At 34.9% G+C, this 23,327-nt stretch overlaps 2 protein-coding genes across 3 annotated transcripts in view; one reads left to right on the top strand and one right to left on the bottom strand.

The window, feature by feature from the left end:
• Nucleotides 1-23,327, bottom strand: part of ttv (exostosin glycosyltransferase 1 ttv) — a 42,779-nt gene that overhangs the window by 3,440 nt on the left and 16,012 nt on the right. Inside the window, exons 2-6 of the mRNA XM_067770751.1 lie at nucleotides 19,081-19,233; nucleotides 18,734-18,808; nucleotides 18,424-18,550; nucleotides 16,019-16,138; nucleotides 12-115 (exon numbers count right to left, since the gene is read on the bottom strand). Of these exons, the coding sequence (XP_067626852.1) occupies nucleotides 12-115; nucleotides 16,019-16,138; nucleotides 18,424-18,550; nucleotides 18,734-18,808; nucleotides 19,081-19,233 (579 nt within the window). The remainder of the gene's footprint in view (nucleotides 1-11; nucleotides 116-16,018; nucleotides 16,139-18,423; nucleotides 18,551-18,733; nucleotides 18,809-19,080; nucleotides 19,234-23,327) is intronic.
• Nucleotides 5,117-11,094, top strand: LamC (Lamin C). Of its 2 annotated transcripts, none has more exons than XM_067770746.1 (4): nucleotides 5,117-5,746; nucleotides 9,133-9,727; nucleotides 9,809-10,623; nucleotides 10,693-11,094. In XM_067770746.1, the coding sequence occupies exons 1-4, from the start codon at nucleotides 5,346-5,348 to the stop codon at nucleotides 10,802-10,804; spliced, it is 1,923 nt and encodes a 640-aa protein (XP_067626847.1). In that variant the 5' UTR covers nucleotides 5,117-5,345; the 3' UTR covers nucleotides 10,805-11,094. The 2 variants fall into 2 exon arrangements, with proteins under 2 accessions (XP_067626847.1, XP_067626848.1); XM_067770747.1 differs by having other exon boundaries at nucleotides 5,118-5,746; nucleotides 9,809-10,540.

Below are 23,327 nucleotides of genomic sequence, written 5' to 3' on the forward strand. Positions count from 1 at the left end.
TTTATGTTTACCTAGAGCTATCAGCAAAAGTTGGAAGCGTTAGAAGAGCACCCGGCGATGTATTCCATACAAATGTATTGCGAATCGGATAATCTGGTAAGCGTTCGCGAATTATCTATACAAAAAATAAATAAATAGAAAATAATTAGAAATAAGTATCAACATATGATATGATTGATAACATAGCCTATTCGTTATCCTTTTATCAAAGCTCTTACTGCTTGTAAAGATTGGGTATGGAAGAACTTTTGTGCCCTTCTTATTTGAAAAAAAAAATAAAATAAATAAATTTTAATCATAATTTTATTCTCTCTATGAAAATAGCAAATTGTAACAGACGCAGTTTACCACGCTATAGGGGATTCAAGGGGTTGTGTAGCGCAATATATAGCTTCTCCAACCCAATTGTCAACCTCACCTTCGAGCGGCGAATCCCGTTTCACTAACAGACGAGGCTCTGGCGACCCCAAGCTCCTCATGGAACTTGGGGGTGGGGAGGGAGGGATGGCCTGAAGGTTCAATGTGGCCATATAAATCGTTCCCGAGATGGTCGGGCCAGCACCTTAATGGTGCTGTGTTACCGGAGCGTATCGGATCTGTATCCGACAAAGGACCATCACATCGATAACACTCCCCAAAGCCTTCGGGGAGTAACCTAATCGCTACAACAACAACAACAACCACGCTATAGCTTAGTATTTATTGTGAAACTGATATTTGTGATGTGGCGTAGTAGCAGTTGATGACGCAGCGCAGTTTACTCCGTCATTGGTAAGACTTAGCACTGAAAATGGGAGTGGGGAAAAGAAGAAAATACATAAGCCGAGAGCGGCACTAAAACTTTTCTAACAATATTTCGAAGAAATTTAACTGTATTTTAGAAAAGCTAATTAGGACACTGGCAGAGCGGCACGTTATTTTTTAGCTCAGAGTTAATTTAAAAAATTTGTCAAAAATTTATGAATTCAACCTCTCATGCGAGGTTAACTTGCCGTTCTGCAATTGGGCCTAAGTATTTTAGAAAAACTTAAATGAAATTCTGATAAAACAAATGTATTTCATAATATCAGTAATAAAAATTAAGCATTTGCTCATGTTTGCCATTATGTCTCTGGCTCATTATTTCCAACAAAACAGCAGTGTATACATATCTTCGTGCAATTACATGTATAAAAATTGTGTATATGCTCAGAGACTTTAAAAAAGTATATGTACATATGTAGGTGACTTGCTTTGTGATTTGGCGCATACTATCTACTCCACCACGTACCTTGTTCCCACATTACGCTAGTACTCCATACACTATACCAATAGCACAAACTACGCCGACGCCTACATATTCTCTAGTACTCTACTACGCTTACGCTGACACCTTACGTTTACATTCAGAATTCCCTCATACCGCATAGGGGAAGGTATTTTAAAAGCCACGACATAATTTCAAGTGACTTAATTCCAAGGAAAAAGGTTAGCATTATGTCTCTATACAAAAGATGAGATAATCCTTACTTATTTTCTTGGAATTTGCCCCTGGAAATATGGAGTTGCACTTGAAAGCCTTCTGCAAATTTTTATGTTTGTTGGGTACACTAAAGTTGCTGTTATGGCTCGATATGAAGCTTTATTTCCTTTTCACTTTTCTTAAAGTATTTAAATCGTACAATTTATTATATGGGGCATGGTGAATCCGCAACTGAGTCAATTGCAACAGACCGCTAAACACCCTTAATTTGAAAAAATATAATATAAATATAATATAGAAATAATTGGGTTAGTTGTTACCAATATAAATATCTATCATTAGTATGTGCGAATAATTAAATACACTTAAGTAAATTAAGTTACAAACAAAACCGTTTTAAATTTCGTACCTATTGTTTTGAGTTTGAGTGTATACATATTTGTATCAAAGCAAGTATACAGTTATGTATGTATGTAAAAAAAACTGTGCTCGGATACACTCTAGCCAGAGAGGGTATGGCATAAATTTGGGAGTGCGCACTGCTTATAGCTGTCGAGCTCCGACTCGTTTAATATGTAAATATTTGCATAGTTGGGCAAAGTGCAATAAACACACAACTTGCACTTATTGGGTAGTGATTGTTAGAAACTTTCTACTATCACTAAAAAGGTTGTATTAGTAATGTTTCATGTGCTATAGGCGGTTTAAATTAATTAAGTTATTGTTATTTTTATCACAGAAAACTGAAGAAGCAACAAAAATATGGGCGTTTCATCAAAATAGTCAAAAAGACAAAAAAAAGTTATGTTCAAAAAATGCTTATTGGTAAAAAATCTTTATCCAATATTTTAACTTGATTAATTAGAAATAAAATACCAGTGTGCATATTAGACTGGGTCGATTTATTAACCGATATCGCGCAATTGATTTTTCGATAGGATTTGGGCTTAGGAAAAACAAGTTCCACTAGGCATACCCAAAAAAAAAATTTTCGAGCCTGCGAAAAAAAATTGGCGAAAGGGTAAATTTTTCGACCAAAACACTCCCCAAAAACCCAAAAAATATTTTGGCAATAACAGTTTTTGAAAAAACAAATTTTTTTTTTTTTTCAGTTTTGGGGAGTGTTTTGGTCGAAAAATGTACCCAATGTGTATTCATACAAGTGGCGAAAGTTTGATAACAACGTTCACAATAGTAAGCAGCCCCGTTCACCTGTTCAATGGCTGTTCGATTATTTAAATCATTTGCTCAATAGCGTTTTTCAAACGCTTTTGAAGACGACGGGTATATTGCATTATTTACATATTTTAAAATGTTTGCTTAACTGTCTGCTCAAATTTAATCTATTAACTAGATTTTAGAAATGAATATTAATATGTAGTCTGATTTTCTGTATACACATTTAAAAGAAAAGCTGATTTGAAACACGAATGGTCAATTCATGACACTTCAATTTATTAACCGCGAGCAAAAAACAAACCTTTCTTCCATTCTCTGGCCATTCGCGACAGCCGTTCTCCCTGTCAGCTATTATATGACAGGTAGGTATGGAAATGGAGGAATATAAAGATTTTTCACTTGTATGAATTCACAATGAATTTACCCTTTCGCCATTTTTTTTTTCGCAGGCTTGAAAATTATTTTTTTGGGTATGCGTAGTGAAACTTTTTTTCCTGAGCGCAAATCCTATCGAAAAATCGATGGCGCGATATCGGTTAATAAATCGACCCAGTCTAATGTACACTAAAACTTTTTTAAATTGAAAAAAAAATTATGTTAAATGTTTAAAGAATTTTGACGGTCCCCTTAATAAATAAATTTTGAATTTAAATTTTTCTCAGTCCTACAATATTTTTGAAAAATTGTTTGTTGCGTTTTCTTTGTACTTTCATTTGAAATTCAAGCACTTTCTGTGAGGGCATATGGGAGTGCTGTGAAAATATATTTTTATATTCAAAGTGTGAATTTGTATCTGTGCCTATTATTCAAGGCAAAACAAAAACCAAAGTGATATATTGAAATACGAAAACTTCTGAGGTCTGCAGGCTTGTAAGAGCTATAAAATTAGCCAGTACATAGCGTCGCTCCCAACGAACACTAGCTCATTTCAAACTCCTATGGAAGACGAAAACGTGCCATTATTCGCGGAGAAAATGAGCGCAATTCTTTACTTGCGTGGAAGACTAGCACGATTCACAACACAGTTTGCATGCAAGACTAGCATCTTTCAAAAAACGAAATGTGTTAGTCTTCGACGCAAATTAAACAATTCGAAAAAAAAACAACAGAAACGAGCTGATACTTTTCGAAAAGTCGTCGGCGCGTTGGATCTGGATACCGAATCATATTTTTCCTTTTGTTTTTTTTTTTTGTTCGTACAAAGGTATGAATCTTTCGGCTGGATTCAATACGAAAACTTATTTTCATTAAAAATCTACATATACCTTTTGAAAGCACAATCATTTCCCTCACAAACGCTGTTTAATTTTTGTATTCTATGTCCTTGATCGCTGCGTACTAAAGCAATACACTGCCTGGCGTAAGCTGACGACATTGGCATCATCGGCTTACATGCCAACCTAATAAAACCGCACTGCGTTTTTTAGCGACCGCAAACGACCGGCGTTTTTTGCCCTAACCCAAATAAGCCTGCGTTGCGACAATGTAAAGCATGTGTGCAAACGTCAAATCTAAATGTCACGCAGAACAAAAATTGGAAATCGAGTTAGGTTTTCACGCAGCAAATTCAATTTGGGTTGCTCTCATACAAGTTGTATGTGCATGAGCCATTTTTGACAGAAAATGACTTGCGTGCGTTTATATTAGGTTGGCATGTTAAACAGCCTCTCCCTAGCTCCTGCTTACTCCAAATTGTAAAAGGAAGCGGAGGGGATTGGTTTTATGGTGAATGAGCACAAAACGAAGTACCTGCTGTAATCAAGCAAAGAGTCAGCACGTCACTGTTGGCAGTAATAAAAATCAAAGAATCACTCTTGCCAACAAATGCTACTTTGGACTGAGTTGGCAATTGAAGGTTAAAGTCCTATGTCGACACACGAAAATCATGTTCTGCAAGTCACTCTCTGGGAGTATTTGACAGAAAAGTTATTCGAAAGATTTATGGGCCCCTACGTGTCTATCAATTGATGAGCTGTACGAGCTTTATGCAGACACCGACATGGTCCACCGAATTAAAACATAGCGACTACGCTGGCTTTGCCATCTTATGCAAATGAAAGATGATGCTCCGGCCAAAAAAGTATTCTTATCGGAACCCGCCTATGGAAGCAGAGGAAGAGAGCGGCCACGCTCCGCTGGAAGAAAACGATTTAAATTTTCTTGGTATCGCCACCAATTAGCGACAGTTAACCCAACGAAGAAGCGACTGGCGCGCCTTGTTGGTGGCCGTAATTGTTTGAATGGTTAAGGGCCAATTGAGTAAGTAAGCTTTGAATATTACTTCAAATACAAATTTGGCTATCACCTATTCATCCGCTATTCTGTTCTTCATTTGAGATGAATAAGAAAAAAATGAGTCACTTCTTAAGAATTTAGTGCACTATGCCCAACTGTGAACATTAGCTTCGCCTAATTTCGTCGATGATGATTTCATTTTTTTGCTTTGGTCTACAAACGTTTGCAGCTAACGTTAAGTATTTATATTCAGTTGAAATTTTCAAGTCGACCAGAGTAGAGGTGTTTATAAAATTTGGTATTCAATAAACCAAATAACTTCGGCTAAATTTTAACTACAAAAAAGTACTTATCTAACAGATACATATAAGTTTTTCGCTCATTGCCTTAGTAAAAGGCCAAAACAAAAAAAAAAACTACCACATTACATTTAATTTTGCGTGTAATACCCATAAATAAAATTTAAAAAATGTCGCAAAAGCGTGCGTCAGTGTCTACACGCATTTCACGTGCCTCAACCTCTACGCCAGTGGGTGGACAGTCCGGCAGAGGTGGTGCCACAAGTCCCGGCACCACTAGTCCTGCACGTACCACTCGGATACAGGAAAAGGAGGAACTGCAGCATTTGAATGATCGTCTAGCTTGCTACATTGATCGTATGCGTAATCTGGAAAATGATAACAACAGATTAACGCAAGAGCTGCATATAGCACAAGACACGGTCACTCGAGAAGTGTCCAATATAAAGGCAATGTATGAGAAGGAATTAGCAGCTGCGCGTAAATTATTGGATGAAACTTCAAAGGAAAAAGCTAAATTGGAGATTGACATCAAACGATTATGGGAAGAAAATGATGACCTCAAACAAAGGTAAACAACAACGTAGCAACTTGAAACGTAAATTACAAATTCCAATAGCTCACACATGTACATACATACATACATATTCTATATTTGCATGTGTATATACATATGTACTATGTAGATATGTAAAAAGAAAAATATGCTGGCTACAGCTCATTCAGAAGGTAAACGTAAATTTGTATCACGCATTTATTAAGTACGTAAAGCCGAATTTAATCAATGATGTCATGGGTTTGTGTTGTATTTTCTAGCAGTTAAGTTACAAAAGCACATGGCAATAAAGTTAATGAATGATGTCATTCAAACATAGAAAAAAAATATGTAGCAAGCATTACGAAGAGCATTGAATAAAAAGGGGAGAATGTGTACATAAATAATAATAATAAAATACAAAGAAACTCCAACCGGGTTGAAGTTAGTTGATTTTAACATTAAATTATACGGATTAGTTTGTATATACAATACAACCACACAAAATAGATATTTATGTACATATATATGTATGCATTTGAAAACATCAACAAAATCCGAAGGTCGGTTGTTTTTGATCAAATGGAAATATTTATGTACATACATATATACGCACAAAGCTCTCGACATACATACATACATATATAAAGCGGTTTAGCGTGATGTCATTTGACCAAAAATAAAGATTATTACGTTCCCTCCGCGCTAAATTTTGGAAGCATAAACAAACAAAAAATGTAGCGGCATAAAAATACACAAAAACGTGTTCAAGCAAATTCAAAAAGTTTAAATGGAATGTTAATCAGCACATAAAAGCAATAAATTAGGGGCATTATTTAGTTCATATTTACATGATAATAATTTGGCGCGATATACTGAGAAATTAAGGCCTGCGATTCCACTTCAATAAACGGTGTGCTACTTCAAATTTTTTTTTTTTACTAACATATTTGCTGCTTTGTTTGTCGTGCCATTTTCGCAGGAAAATTAGGAAATTCTAGGTTAAAAGAAAAAAATTCTGAAAAGTAGCATTTATATTCTTTTAGACATATGTATGTATGTATGTATAAAAAATTATAGCTAAAGTTTTTAACAAATTTATTTAGTTCATTAATTTGTTTTAATAATTTTTATCGATAATTTTATATAATTTAATACATATATAACAAATTATATTATTTTTTCGTCCGAAATAGAAAGAACGAAATATTTTAGCAAAAATAGAACTAACAAAAAAAGATTGCGAAAATTTTTGTATTGAATAATAATATAAAAACTATGTAAATCTCAAAAAGTTTTCGAATTCTACCTTTTTTTGACAATTCTAAATTTTTACCTATAATTTTGGGACACAATTTGAGTTTGCAGTTAAGTAGTCTAGTTCAGTTTTAGTGTAACTAATAACAAATTTCAAGTCACTCGAGTTTCACATTACTTTTTTAATAATTTCTTATTTTCGAAGAATGTTGAAAATTTTCTTTTATTTATATGAGTTAACCGGGGATTGCCCGTATCGCTTTAAATGTATGAAAACATTTAGTTTATTTAATTTTATTTCATAGAAGAAAATCTAAATGAGTTGAACTAAAAAACAATACCCAAAAAAGTATGTAAAATTAAAAAAAATAATAATATTCTTTATTAACTTTTAATATTTCAAAATTTATTTTTGAATTAGTTAGCATAGCTTTCGCTAGAAAATGCACTTATTTCTTTAATAAAAAGAAATTTTTATAAAATAGAATTTCCAAAAATTTGTTTAATTTTGTTTCGTTTCACAAAACTTGTTAATAATTTTTGTTGTTTTTTTATACTCTCATACATATGCATATAAGGCAAAGGGAAAGAAAATAATGAACTCGTTACACAAAAAGTTATAATTAACTACTAGAAATAAGCTTTAAAAAAATCAGGTACAAAATATTTCATTAGACAACTTTTGTAAAAATAAATTGACCAAAAAGTCGCACACACTTTCCTTCAGTGGATTAAGCAGCCTTATACCGTTTTCACACAGAAACTTAATCAAATCACAATTCTATTTAATGAAATATTTAAGTTTCCCTTTTCATACACGGCTTTTTGCTTCATTAAGCGAACATCTGTCAGCAGCCCCAAAAAAATATTTCCTTTTTACAAAAAAATAGTTAAAATGGAAAGCAGCCGTTTGCCTTCTTAACTATAAATACAATCAAAATGAAATGCATACGCAACTACCCATAGATGTTGCACCTAACCGAATATGTGCCTATTTTTGAAAAAGCAGTATTATATTTTGCAGCAAATGCAGCGAAAATTAAATTTTGAATAACAGATTTTGATTTTTTTTTTATAAGCGACCTTTAGTTGAAATCAATAATTTCGAGCCAGCTTAAATAAAATTATTAAATTATAAATTTTTTCGTGTTTTTTCTATTTTTCGTAAATTATTGGAAATAATTTATTTTTGATTTTCATTTGTTACACTGACAACAAAATTCGAACAGCACCAAGCAAAACCGACTGAATTTTTCACTCGATTAGGCATTCAACAAAGCAATAATGAGATAATTAAGAATTTGTATTTTGTATGGAAGATTGAGCTTAATTAGGGCTTTAATGTAGAAAGCTTGACTAATTATTTAATTAAGCCTCTGTGTGAAATCGGCATTAATGAATGTTTGGTTAGGGGTTTAAAAATAATCATTGTAAACAATTCATGTACATACGTGCAAAATATACATTTTTGTCAACAAATGCTACTGTCGTAAAAAGTTTTACAGACAAAGCCTTTGTTTGCTATAGAGAATAGATATATATTGTATTTGTATGCATGTATGTATGTATGTATAAGCTTCTTGAAATAAACTCAAAATTTTTCGAACGATCGTATAATAAACTAACAGACCCCGCACAGGTTTGCGTACCCAAATATTAACTTGTTTGACGTCTCGTTGAAACGGCTGAAATATGGACAACAAAAACACTCAAAAATATTCTGACGAATCTCACCGATCATTGGTGAGCGCTGTTAAAAAAAAAACAATAGCCATGTAGTTTTTAAGTTTAACTCGCACAGACGGAACACACGCCGTTTTATGGCACTTTGCTATAAAAATGTTAATTAAGGTTTAACGGTAAATTTATTCTAAAACAAAATATATCACATTTTCCTAAAAACGTACTTTATGCGTGCACACATACATACATAAATCTTCATACTTCTGATGATGTCATTTAGTGTATTTTTTTCGTCACTTTCTACTCATTTCAATATGTAAATGCATACATTCATAGGTATGTATATAAAATATCAAGTGTTTTTTTTTTAATTAGTTGTTTGTGTTGGCCAGATCGACTTTCTCTGCTTCTTAAATTTTTCAAAATATACTACATATGCATATACCAATTAACATTTGTTTCTTAAATTAAAACAAAAACAGGTTGGACAAAAAAACCAAGGAATGCGCCATAGCTGAAAATAGTGCACGTGTATATGAAACTCGCTATAATGAAGTAAACGGCAAATACAACCAGGCTTTAGCTGATCGGAAGAAAGCGGATGATCTCGCTAAGGATCTTGCTGCTGAAAATGAAAGATTACGAAAGCAACTCGCTGATCTACGTAAACAACTCGAAGCTGAGACATTGGCACGCGTAGACTTAGAAAATCAAAACCAAAGCCTACGTGAGGAACTAAGTTTCAAAGATCAGGTACACACTCGGGAGCTCACTGAAACACGATCACGCCGTCAAATCGAAATTAGCGAAATAGACGGCAGATTATCCAAACAATATGAAGCTAAATTACAGCAATCTCTCCAAGAGTTGCGCGATCAGTATGAAGCGCAAATGCGCGCCAATCGTGAGGAAATCGAATTGTTATATGACAATGAAATCAAAAATCTCCAAGCTGCCGCCAATCGTGCAGCTAACTCAACGGCACATGCTACCGAAGAAATTCGTATAATGCGTACAAAAATTGATGGGCTTAATGCTAAGATACAGGATCTAGAGAACACCAACGCAGGCCTTAATGTAAGCATGTTTGTTTTTACTCTAATACCAGTATCTATAACTAATTTTAACATTAATTTTATTTAATTGCGAATTCTTTAGGCACGTATACGTGAATTAGAGAACCTATTAGATAGTGAACGAGCACGTCACAATCAATACATAACCTCGTTGGAGGCTGAACTTCAACGTATGCGTGACGAAATGGCGCATCAACTACAAGAATATCAAGATCTTATGGATATTAAAGTATCGTTAGATCTAGAGATTGCTGCCTATGACAAATTGCTGTGTGGAGAGGAACGCCGACTAAATATTTCATCTCCCAACCGTGCAGGGGCAACAAGCACAAATACCGATTCAGGTTATTCAAATGGCACTCATTTATCAGTAAGCACAACTTCACGTTCTGGACGCGTTACACCAAGTGGTCGCCGTTCTGCTCCACCAGGCGTTGGTGGCAGTGCTGTCAAGCGTCGTCGCACCGTTATTGATGAGTCGGAAGATCGTAATTTGTCCGAATATTCTGTAAACTCTGCCGCTAAAGGCGATTTACAAATAATCGACGCAGATAGTGAAGGGCGATATATTAAACTACATAACAAGGGTAACGAAGAGATACATCTAACAGGTTGGCAGCTAACTCGTATAGCAGGTGACGAAGAGTTAGCATTCAAGTTTTCACGCGGTTCCAAAATTAATGCCGGCGCTAGCGTTACAATATGGTCAGTAGATGCCGGAGTTGCACATGATCCCCCACAAAATCTAGTTATGAAGAAAAAATGGCCAGTAGCTGATTCCATGCGCAGCGTTTTAGCGAACGCTGACAAAGAGGTGAGAATTTTGTCGATTTACAACACTTGTAACATGTGTCACATCTGCAGCCATTGTCAGCAAGTAGAATTTTTGATCGACCAGTAAATTATTTCAAATTTCACACCGAGTATCTTAATAACACTTATTTTCATTTATGTTTTTTTATGCAGGATGTTGCCAGCTACGACCGTGTTCGTTCAAACACTTCCAGTCACGCATCCCGACACCGATCAACAGGCACCGGTTTTACGCTCGGCTCCGGCGTTGGTTCAACGGGCGTAAGAAGCCTTTTTTCACTACTATTCTAAGTATCAATAAACAAGAGCGCGAAAGCGCTATCAGACGTTTCTACATATTAAATACATAATATTAAATAATAAACTCTACGCTATAGTCAAGACTAGCACAAATAAGTAAACATTTCAAATTTATATTGTGCATTTAAACATATCCTCAATATTAAGCAAAATGTGTAAGTAATTTACACTCGGCACTATTTATGTTGTTACTAAATGTAATGTACAAAATGCTTTTGTCTATCATTAAATATGCACTTAAATACGGTTGCAAGACGTGCTAAGTTTTATTTATTGATGAGGTTGACACGACGCCGATCCGGAACCTATCATTCGTGGTTCAAGATATTGTTAACTTATTTGCAGAATCTTTAAAATCCAATTGCTCAAAAGAACCTTATAATGTGTCTACCGGATATCCATATTCACTGCACCCATTTCATTCAGTTAGTAACCGTACTTATCTTCAGAAGATGTGTTATTATATTTAAGGAACTTGAAAGAATATGAAATTCGGGCCTGTGATATTCCCAACCTGCTTCCTTATAAACGTACTGCTTACATTTATCAGTCTCACAGAATACTAAGAAAATAATAAAAAAAAACTCTTATAGGTGGCGCATGGATCGAAATATTTCAAAAAATCGTATTTGTGGTCCGATTTGGTTTTAAATGCGATTTGCGAAAAACTGCGGTTGTTCCATTGGAAAGAGCGTTAAATTTCTTATAAGAATCACTCAAAAAGTGAACAACGGTATTTTCGCACAATATGTCCCTTTCATGATACCAGGTGACATATGTTTTCTTTAATTGCACGCTCTCAAAATGAGTTTTGTAAGAATAGATCTACCATCACCAATTTACTGGAGTTCACAACTCACATTTCTAACGGTTTAAGAAAAAATCGTCGTACAGATTAAGTTATAACGATTTTTGACAAAGTATGCCAATCTGTATTTATTTTAAAAACTTATCGGCTTGCATTTCAACCCGGTTTTACACTGAAAGAAAAAGATTCAAAAAAAATTCAACCAAAATTTCTGTCAATTTTTATCCATCGCAACAAGATGTTGAGTGAACTGCGCACAAATCGTTGATTCGTAATTGACAGTTTTAGAAGTCAAATGAACAAAAAAAGTTGTTGTGACAGCTTTGTACGAAAGTACCTATGTTGCGGCATTTGCAAGGCAGATGAGTTTTCACTGAGACCTTTTCATGGCAGAAATACACTCGGAGTGCTTGCCGAACAGTGCCGAGGGGCGACGGCGCTTAGGAAAATTTTCTTCTAATTGAAAAACCTTATTTCTCAAATTTTTATGTTGCTTTGCCCGGGGTGTGAACCCAGGGTCTTCGATGTGGTAGGCGGAGCACGCTACCATCGCGACACGGCGGCCGCCATATACATACGTAAATATGTGCATACATATAATACACAGCATACATAAGTACAAAGTAGAGAGCGCAGTGAGCGTAAAATTCTCTTTGAAATTTGCTCATGTATTGACTGTTGATCGCTATTGAAATGATCAGTGAGATCAGTTGTGTTAACAAAAAAATCAGTTAGATTGATTAGGAACCTGTCAATTTTACAGAATTTTGTTAACTTAAGAGCACAATTTCTCTTCTGTTGAAATTACTAAACTAATTTGTTCGCTTGACAAAGAACTCGATCGAATTAACCATAATTCGATCAATTTCATCGAATCTCCGTTAAGTCAAGAACAACAGAACCGATTTGTTGATTTTACTAGCACCATTTCTTTCAGTGTACCCCTTGGATCCCTTCTTATCATACACAAAAAGTAATTTATAAAAAGTTCACATTCCCTCGCCGTAGATATTTCCTCTGGTGTTTTCTCAGGGTGGCCATCTTGCACCATTTTGGTTCTTGTTCGCGATGTAAAACTTTTTGAACCATATTCGTCGATTTACTAATTCATTTACAGTGATCAAAAGATTTTTACATCACATATGTAACTAAAGCTCTTTTTCCAACATTCTTTAGGCCAATATTAGAATAATGTTCAGTAATATAGAACACTCGTTATCAAGTACATGCAGACAGCTCAAATCAACAAACACAATTTTTACTATTTGCCTTAAGAATGGGACTCTTTATATACTCTCCCAACTAATACTAAGCGATTAAAGCTCATCAATATTCCAACTCTTGCTAGTCAAAGGGAAATGCTTGGTTAAATATATATTGTGACGAATATTAGTGACACTAAGTGATACTCGCATCACTAGCCTGATGCTAAGTAAATGAAGTCACAACAACAATAAAGCAGACAGTCACTTGTATCTACATAAACGAATCAATCATTATGTATACACATATGTACGTACACGCACCGGAGAAGCAACGCACAACTACATGCATATATCTGAGATACACCCGAAAGTATGCAATGAGAAAAGTTATAAAATCATACATCTGTCGTTACAGCTGAGTAATTTTATAGCTGATAACTAACTAGTAAGGTCTGGAAACAGAAGCGCCTAGAAATATGCCGGCGATGAAACTGGACAGTATAAAAGCGGCCACAGTAGAGGCACGTCAATCAGTTCGATTTAAGCAAGCTATTGGTTGTGAAGTATCAGTGTTATTGTGAAGTACTTTAATAAAGACCATTTTGTGTGGAGTTATTTATTCAACAGTTTAGTGATTCGAACGTTAGCAGAAGATTGTAAATAAGGGAAATTGCAGTAAATTCGTTACAATATGATAAAATTAGGCCCATTTATTCTGAACGAAGTGAACTTTAATGTTCCCTCTCGTATTACGAGACACTCTTCTTTTAACCAATGTAGAACGAATTTCGAACTAAACGAACCTTTGCGGTGTTTGAGCCAAACTCAACTGATGTGTAGCTTGGATTCTTCCTACCTCTTTTAATAACTATTGTCGTATACATATGTATGTTTCTGATCTATTAGTGTAAGTATTACAGTCAGCTGATGATATCTCTTCTGTAGCTGAGTAGTTTTAGATCTCGACGCTTGACAAACCGCTGCCCATCAACGACTCGATAAACAAAAAAAAGAACAGGCTAAGCCTGGTTTCATTGGGCCACTTAAGGAATAAGGAATGATATAACGGAATAACAAAAAGTAATAACGATTAAAAAAATGAGAGCAATCAAAAAAAAATGGAATAAAGCGTGCAATCCAGAAGTGTTTTCACATATATGGGAATGCACGGATTGCATTCGTTAACAACTCTGTCATATACTTCTGGAACCTAGTCAGGGATATTTTCCACCATTTTGGGATTGTGTTCAAACCAATCCTGTCCTCGTTTGTGAGCTATTCGGAAAACCTTCGGCACAATTTGACATTTGACAATTGACTTTGTGACCATTTCAGAATGGTTTAGAAAATATTAATTATATTTTGTTCCATGTTAATCTTTTGTGTGAAGTTTACATGATATTTACACCAGTATCATCTGTTCTACACCCTCCGGCGTAGTTTTGAATATAGGTACTCATCACTCCTTTTTTGTATGTATAACTTAAAAACTTTCATAAATTTAAAAAGGGGTTGAAAAAGTCGTAGTTTTTGCATGGTTCCTTAAAACAAACAAAAACTGAACGAGTCGTTGAAACTGGTCAACAAATAAAAAAATGTGATGGTGTTTTTGTACTAACAGTTCAAAAATTGTGTCTCTTCGAGAGAGAATCCCAGAAAAACTGGCAGTTTTAAAAGGATTGGACCAGATGTATCCTGTTGGTTACACATTTCAAATGAAGGGATGAATTGCATCATGTGGAGACGCACATTCAGTATGTCGGGTCTGAGTTTGGATAAGTAGAAGTTCAACCTATTCGAAGTCAGGACAAACGAACGTCCACCTTCATTCCTCTTCTGCAATGGTGAGGGATTTGACGTTGATAGCGGAATTCACTGGGAGTTATGTGAGTTGTCTTTTGGGGAGTCGTGGTTTATAGCAAATTAGCACTAACTAACTTTTTAGCATGTTAGCATGTATCTTTAACATTGAGAATTTTCGCCTCACTGTGCAGATCACGGGTCTTATGGTGAATGAGGACAAAACGAAAAACGAAGTACCTATGTACCTGCAGTTATCAAGCAAAGAATTAGCACTGACGGCAGACATAATTTTGATATAGTAAAAGATTTCGTTTATTTTGGAACCAGAATTAACACAAACAACAACATCAGCTTTAAAATATAGCGAAGAATCGCTCTTGCCAATAAATGCTACTCTGGACTAGGAAGGCAATTGAAAAGTAAAGCGGCAAACGAAAATCATTCTCTATAAGTTACTTATCGCACCCGCCCTGCTATGAAGTGCAGAAGCATGGATGGATGGCATGTGTAGATGATGCACAGATACGATGTGCCCACCCTCAAAGTCTGGAATTGCAGATCAGGTTTACGAAGTACCAAAGTATATCAATTTCTCAACAAAAATCTCTCCTAACACTAAACGATTATTTAATTCGTTTTCATCGCATATTTTTGAAGTGAAAACTTTTTTTTAGCACCGGAAGCGGTTCGGGGCCTTATAATTGTGACTTCAGCAAAATCTACACGCTTTGTCGGTCGCCGTATAAGTGTACACCACTTACAACCCCATGAGCAATAATCTAAAGGATTGCAGTTGAGTTGCTCGGAGTACATCCATGTCCGGCGAAAAAAAAATCTTTGATATTCCCTGCAACATTCTTGAATAACATTTATGAAGTGCGCGGGTGTACGGTCAACCGCTATCGAATTGAAATCGAAAAATTCAAGCAGTTTTGATATACATGTCTGCTTTTCTTTCCTGAACGGTATTTTCAGTAGGGTAAATTGTCATATTGAAACCCCAAGAGTCGAGGGGTAAAAAAAAATCATTCTTGAGGCAGTCGGGTTAGTTCCAGAAGGTGCAGATACCGGAGCTTCAATGTGCAAATGATTGTCCACCATCGCCACACTCTCTACGCTTGCCGGAAGTACTTTTACAATTAAAACCACAACCACCGACAAAAGTCGGCATTTTATCTCACAGATAATCGTACGATTTCGCCCGATCAGTGTTAACCGTAGATGGTGCAATTGGTCCTAAGTTGTGAACAAAAATGTGTGCTGTTACTGATCCTATTTTAAGATATTTGGCTTACAAGTGTTGTATGAAAAAATAGTGGTGACAATGTACATACATAAATACTTTTATTTATTCTGTACTCACCTCAAATGTAGTAAATACAATTTTTTCAATTGAACCAAAATAGCGTTCCCAAAGTACTTGAGTCTGCTGTCGTAAAGCCAAAATTCGCTCCAATGATATAGAGCGAACCACGTCTGGGACCTGAAATATAAAATGGCAAAAATATTTGTACGTACGAATGAAGATAAATATTTCAACGTGTGCTAACACATTATTCCCGATTTCGATTTAAACTATCTATCATTTTTAGTTGATATTAATAATTTTGAGATAATTCAAACTAGTTTTTAGTTAGACCAAAATGAATAGGGCTGCATACTCAAAACGGTTCCTGAAATTCTAAATACTTAAATACTTCAAAATATGTAGACATTTTGTAAAGCTTCTCGGTTTTTTTGTAAACATTTTCGAAATTGTTTTGCAGTCCAATTCAATGATTCTTTTAACTTACAAAAATAACTGATAAAATTTACAAATCATTTTTGCTGCTATTTTACTTATTTTAAAAAACGTCGAGAAAATTGTTTTCAAAAAAACAAGTCTTAATATTCACTTTGACGAGTGTATGTACATTAGGGCGTGAACTGCATCCGGATTTTCAACTATCCGCATAAACCGGATATTCGAATAACCGGATAACTAAGCAAAAGATCCGGATATCCGGATTCATAAATGGAAAATCCGGATATCCGCTGTTCGGCTAACCGGATACGTAAACGGAAAATCGGGATATCCGTATGTCCGGATACTGGAATATAAAAGTTGAATATCTGCATATCAGAATTGAACGAAGCAAACATCGAAAAATTATTCACAAAATATGTTTGTAGATTATTAAATTAACGTCAAAAATTAAAAAGCTACAATTGTGCAAACAAGTGAAAATAAGAACAGTGCCATTTGTTTATATTCTGAAAAAACGCTACAAAATAAAGTATCGACATCAAGTCTATGGAGCCACTATTCGGTTTTCGATCTTCAAGAGAATGGTATGGACGCAAATGCTGTTAGAGGTTTGAGCCCTGACATAACCAGTCATCCTAGCAGTGCACATACACTTCAATTGAGTGTTAATTTAGAAATGAAATTACCGGAATGTTTTGGAGTCATCCAAAAGGTTGCAAAACTGGTGATGAGTTTCAATCATTCGAGTAAACGCACATATGCTCTCGAGAAACATTTAATACAAACTGAAAACACAGTTAAAAAAGTAATCCAAAGTTGTTCAACTAGATGGAATTCAGTGCTTTTATGTTGGAATTAGTTAAAGAGCTTAGATCTTCTATTATTGCAGTAATTGCTGATGGTTCAATTTTCAACAACAAGGCCGCTCAAAATATCGCAATTTCGGACAGTGACTGGGATGCAGTTGATGTTCTTAAATAGATTTACTCACCCCTTTCGAAATTGCGACAAATGTGCTTAGCAGTGACAGCGAGATTACATTTTCTAAAGTGAAACCCATCATTCATAAAATTATTAATAAGCATATGAAATTTAAAAACACTGATACGAGGATGGCAAAACATTCAAAGAAAAAGTAGCTGCACACTTGAGAAGACGTTTTTCTTTTGAAGACATTGAAAATTCATCTCTGGAAAATATCATTATTGCACATATGGCGAGTTGTCTTGATCCGAGAATCAAACAGTTGAAGCACGTTGAGACCGATGCTTTTCGTAACAAAATAAAAAATCATGTGGAAAAATGGCAATAAAATGGGTACTGCTGATATGAATGCCTGAGAAAACATGACCTCACGGCCATGGATATACTCCTAAATGATAATGACAGTGACACAAGGGAAGAAGACTAGTTTCAGCGCTACTTATTCGAAGAACAAATAAACCACAATCTCAGTGCCAGCAATTGGTGTCAAGACCATGAAAAAATATATCCCAATCTGTCGAAAATCGCCAAAAGATATCTTGCGGTACCTCCCACTTCAGCAGCTTTTGAAAGGATATTTTCAAGTGCTGGAAATGTAGTTCGTTAAACACGAAATTGTTTGAGTCGGGAAATGATATCGGCACTTGTTTTCTTACACCAGAACAAGAAGAAAATGGTGTTTAACAGCGAATTATATATTTCTCAATACGAGCCTTTTTTGCATTCACTGTTAATTGATTTAAATGCCCCACGAATTTATTGTTATTAATGTTAAATATATGTTAAATATATGGTACACCAATTTGTTCCTTTCACTGGATATCCAAAAATACGGTTATTAACCGTATCTTCATAAATCCGGATATGCGGATAGTTTCACAAACGAATATTAACCGGATATCCATGCCGTCCGGATTCTATCCGTGTCAACGGATATCCGGATATTCGAATATGCGGATAGTCCCAGCCCTAATGTACATACAACGCATCGCAAGATTCGGGAAAAACTTACTTGTTATTATGTAAATGACACTCACCTGTAGCAATAATCTTTCATCGGCCCACACAACGGCTTCTTTCCAATCGATCTTGGACTCAAAAGGCAAAACCCAACCATTTGAAAGCAGAACTGGAATACATCCAGCTTGTAGAGCTTCAAGAAACCTTGAAACAAAATAAATGAAGAATTAATTAATTCTTAGGTAAATTTTATATAAAAAAATGCTTGTATGGCAAACTCAAAATAGTACACTAATACAATGATAAACATTACAGTAAGCTAGGTACCAACAAAAAACTTTCTTTCAAATGTATTATAAACTAAATCTTAAAATTTCTAAAACTTACCGGAATGAACCCAAACGTCTTCCTCTTGGTACCAAACAAAATGTTGAGTTTTGCAGTAGAGTCTCATAGTCGTATCTGAAAATTGGAAGAATAAAGTATAAACATTATTTTCTCGTAACATAACAAACTAAAACCAAGTAGGGAAGACGAAAATTGGCATTTTGTTCAAAACCATAATATTTTTTTAACAGAAACTACGAATGTAGTTTAGAAAAAGATGATTCGATACAGGGATTTTAAGTGAAGGTAGTTTAACAAAGATAAAATTTTGTGTGATCATCTGTTATATAAAAGGTAGATTCTAAAATACCAAAATTTGTTCTTATACGTTTTACGATTAAACTTACTTATCATATTCGCGATTGTCTTCATCACACCTGCCGTCTTGAAGCTCCCGCCAACTTTTACCATGTCTACATGTTGTAACTAAAATAATATCACGTCCATTGTGCAAATGAAATAAGGAGTTGCGTGTCTCAGAACCAATTCCATGAACATATCTGTAAAAAAATATAAATGCTTCTTGATTAGATTTTAGAATACATCTATCAAATTTTAAAAGAGGTTAAAAAGTGCGAATATCATTTTTGAAATTCATTTGACGCTTTCTTAAATTAAACATTTGCATTTTCATTTATAAATATATACTTTAGTCATATTAAATAAAAATAAATGTAAGGCGCGATAACCTCCGAAGAGATCTAAGGCCGAGCTTCTCTTCCAATTTGCGTCGTGCTCCTCTTGATTTTTCCCTACAAATTGGCCGGACGGGACCTACATGTTTTATGCCGACTCCGAACGGCATCTGCAAGGCAGATGAGTTTTCATTGAGAGCTTTTCATGGCAGAAATACAATCGGAGCGCTTGCCAGACACTGCCGAGGGGCGACCCCGCTTAGAAAAATTTCTTCTAATTGAAAAATCTTATTTCTAAAATTTTGATGTTGCTTTGCCCGGGAGTTGAACCCAGGGCATACGGTGTGATAGGCGGAGCACGCTACCATCACACCACGGTGGCCGCCCTTTAGTCATATTAGATTTTAGAAATTAGACTTTAGAAAACGTGAAGATTGGTTTTGATTGAGTCAAAATTACTGACATTAAAAACTGCCGCAATCTGACCCGCTGGTCAGTTGGTGTCAAAAGCGTTCCCATTGTGTCACATTACTGACTTGAAACCGATAAAGCAGTGCGTGGTCAAAACCCATTCATTTATTTTACAAACCATTTCATTATTTCACGTTTTTTCGCTCGCTGTTTCATATTTATTGATGGGACGCTTGTTGGCATATACCATGCCGTAGGCCAATAGCCGTTTTCACTTATTGGTCAATTTAAATTGCCACTTTTGGTCATAACGAACGCCAAACGCATTTAACGTTGCATGACGGGCCGTTTTCATTGATATTACTAAGTTGGTGGTCAAATTTGACCTACCAAGCATAAGTATATGATATTTTTATACTCAGCGTGCTTTGCACACTTCCATATATCAAAATCATCAGTATCGAAAAAAATTTTTATTGAGCCATGACCGTCCGTCCGTCTGTCCGTTAACACGATAACTTGAGTAAATATTGAGATATCTTCACCAAATTTGGTACACGAGCTTATCTGAACCCAGAATAGATTGGTATTGAAAATGAGCGAAATCGGATGATAACCACGCCCACATTTTATATATATAACATTTTGGAAAAGACATAAAACCTTTTAAAATGGGCGTGGCACCGCCCACTTGTGATAAAATCAATTTTGCAAATATTAATAATCATAAATCAAAAATCGTTAAACCTATCACTACAAAATTCGGCAGAGTGGTTGCCTTTAATATAAGGAATGGAAATTTGACGTGTGGACGGATATTAAGACTCTTGATAAAAATTTGAAAAAATATTTTAAAATGGGCGTGGCACCGTCCACTTCTGATAAAATCAATTTTACAAATATTATTAATCATAAATCAAGAATCGTTAAACCTATCACTACAAAATTCGGAGGAGTGGTTGCCTTTACTATAAGGAATGGAAATTTGACGTGTGAACGGATATTAAGACTCTTGATAAAAAATTGAAAAAATATTTTAAAATGGGCGTGGCACCGCCCACTTGTGATAAAATCAATTTTACAAATATTATTAACCATAAATCAAAAATCGTTAAACCTATCACTATAAAATTGGGCAGAGTGGTTGCCTTTACTATAAGGAATGCTTTGAAAAAAATTTACGAAATCAGTTAAGGACCACGCCCACTTTTATATAAAAGATTTTTAAAAGGGTCGTGGACCAATAAAATAAGCTATATATTTGCAAAAAAAGAGATTTATATCAATTATATTTCATTTTCCAAGTGGATTTATAACAAGAAATAGGAAAAACTTCAAATTTAAAAAAATGGGCGTGGCACCGCCCCTTTTGTGACTAAGCAATTTTCTATGTTTGGGGAGCCATAACTCGAAGAAAAATGTACATATCGTAATGAAATTGTGTACACATATTTTTTATATAGCAGAAAATATTTCTAGTAAAAATGGACGGGATCGGTTGAAGACAACTTATATATAAAATAAGTTTAAAAGGGTCGTAGACTAGAATAATAAGCTATAACAAAAAATTGTTTTGAATGAATGATATTTCACCTATCAAGTTTTATTGTAAGAGGAAATGGGGAGACATTTTTTAAACGGGCGGTGCCACGTGTTATGTAGAAAAGTAATTTATTTGAAATGAAATGTACAATTGAAGCTCACGCTGAGTATATAATGTTCGGCTACACCCGAACTTAGACACCTGTACTTGTTTTACTTTTTTTTAAAACCAAAAAAAATGTTTATCCAATTGACGATTGAAAAGTCCAATAAACATTTTTCCAAATCCAATTGACTGGTCTAAGTTTGTTTACATAGTGTATACAATTTTATTTCTTATTTGGAAGAAAGACTGAAGGGCCCATAGAAAAAAATTGTCTAAATGTTTTTGTGACTATATATGTATGTTCATATGGACGGGCCTGTATCAATTTATTCACGTCTCTAACGTGATAACGCCACAGCGATCTCATAAGAAGTCAAACAAAACCTAACGTGCGGAGAATGTGGATCAATGAGCAAGAGAAAAAACGAGCAAATATTTCATAAGCAGTTTGTGACCATACACGAAACCTGGGCTTGCTACTTTTATCCCGATTTTTCGACGGCAAGCTTCGCTAGCACCACAGCAAGCGCAGGCCCCATTTGTGTTTATTATTGCTCATCACTCATCTTCAATGTGTGCAATTCATCTATCTCTTCATCTTTTGTGGAGCTATTTTTGACAACAAAAAAACGATTTTTTAGTTTTTTGTGAATAAAAGATTAAGAAACAAGGCTAAATATCAACACCGGACGTAATATTTGTGACTTTTCGAGTGTCAGAAATTATCGCGGCCAAAAACAAATTTTTTTTTGCAAAGATGGGGGTAGTGCATTAATGCAACAGTGGTAATGCAAGAAATATCAGCCTCACTCAGCTGTAGTCGTAGTGAAGCTAAAAAATTGTTCACTAAAATTTAAAAGCTAGTAGTGAAATTATTTTCAGCTTCAGCTTAGTGCACAAAAGTGTAGTAGTGAAGAAATAAAATAACTGCAATAAAGTTTGTAAGTCATAGTGGAGAAAGGCAGGCATTATCACTATAGTGATATAAAAAATTTAAGAAAATTTTAAGTTGTTTTATATTCAAGTTTTTAGTCTTTATTTAATTACTTATTATTTCTCATTCTATTTAGTTCGTTTAGTGACTCATTATTACAAGGACTCTCTCCTGGCAATTTGTTGCAATCTAAGTCCTCGAGCTCCAAGGTATTTTGATGTCACTTCTACAGGACTGTATGTAATATTTGTTCCAAATATGATCCAAATCGTACCACAAATACGACTTTTTTGGATATCTCGATCCTTGCGCCACCTAGCGGTGATTATTTCATAGGTCTCTTTCTATTCTTGTATGTATTATGTGTTCCACATATAAACCAAATCGGACCACGCATACGACTTTTTGAAATATTTCGATCCATGCGCCACCTATCGGAGTTTTTTTCTTATTATTGCATTGTCATCGGGTTCTGAACCAGGCATGCTTAACGAACGAAACGATATCATTTCGTTACGATAATCAACGTTAATAAACGAAACGAAGTCATTTCGTTTCGTTTATTAACGTTAAGAACGCCAAATTAACGTTAATTTGACGATCTTAACGTTAATAAACGAAACGAAGTGACTTCGTTTCGTTTATTAACGTTGATTATCGTAACGAAATGATATCGTTTCGTTCGTTAAGCATGCCTGTTCTGAACTATATTCCAAGTTTCAAGCTTGTCGCTTATCGGGAAGTTACTTAAATTTCAATTACAAAATTTGTGCCGGCCAGCCAGCCAAGCTAAAAAAACCGTTTAAAAAAATAGTGCGCACTACTCTTAAAATTTAGTGCACGCCCCCAACTATGGTTTTTTGTACCCCGACTTTGACCGCCGTAACCGTCACTTATCGGGTCCAATATATATGACACCTTCAACTATAGTTTTATCGATTTTGGTATAAGCTATGTATTCACATC

This window comes from Eurosta solidaginis, chromosome 3 (assembly GCF_040869045.1).
Source record: "Eurosta solidaginis isolate ZX-2024a chromosome 3, ASM4086904v1, whole genome shotgun sequence".
Lineage (NCBI taxonomy): Eukaryota > Metazoa > Arthropoda > Insecta > Diptera > Tephritidae > Eurosta > Eurosta solidaginis.

What these genes read in the sequence shown, in the direction of transcription:
- LamC (XM_067770746.1), top strand. Translation starts at nt 5,346, where the DNA reads ATGTCGCAAAAGCGTGCGTCAGTGTCTACACGCATTTCACGTGCCTCA. An exon ending in AATGATGACCTCAAACAAAG is followed by an intron (nt 5,747 to 9,132) that starts GTAAACAACAAC and finishes AAACAAAAACAG; the next exon opens with GTTGGACAAAAAAACCAAGG. An exon ending in GTAGAATTTTTGATCGACCA is followed by an intron (nt 10,624 to 10,692) that starts GTAAATTATTTC and finishes TTTTTTATGCAG; the next exon opens with GATGTTGCCAGCTACGACCG.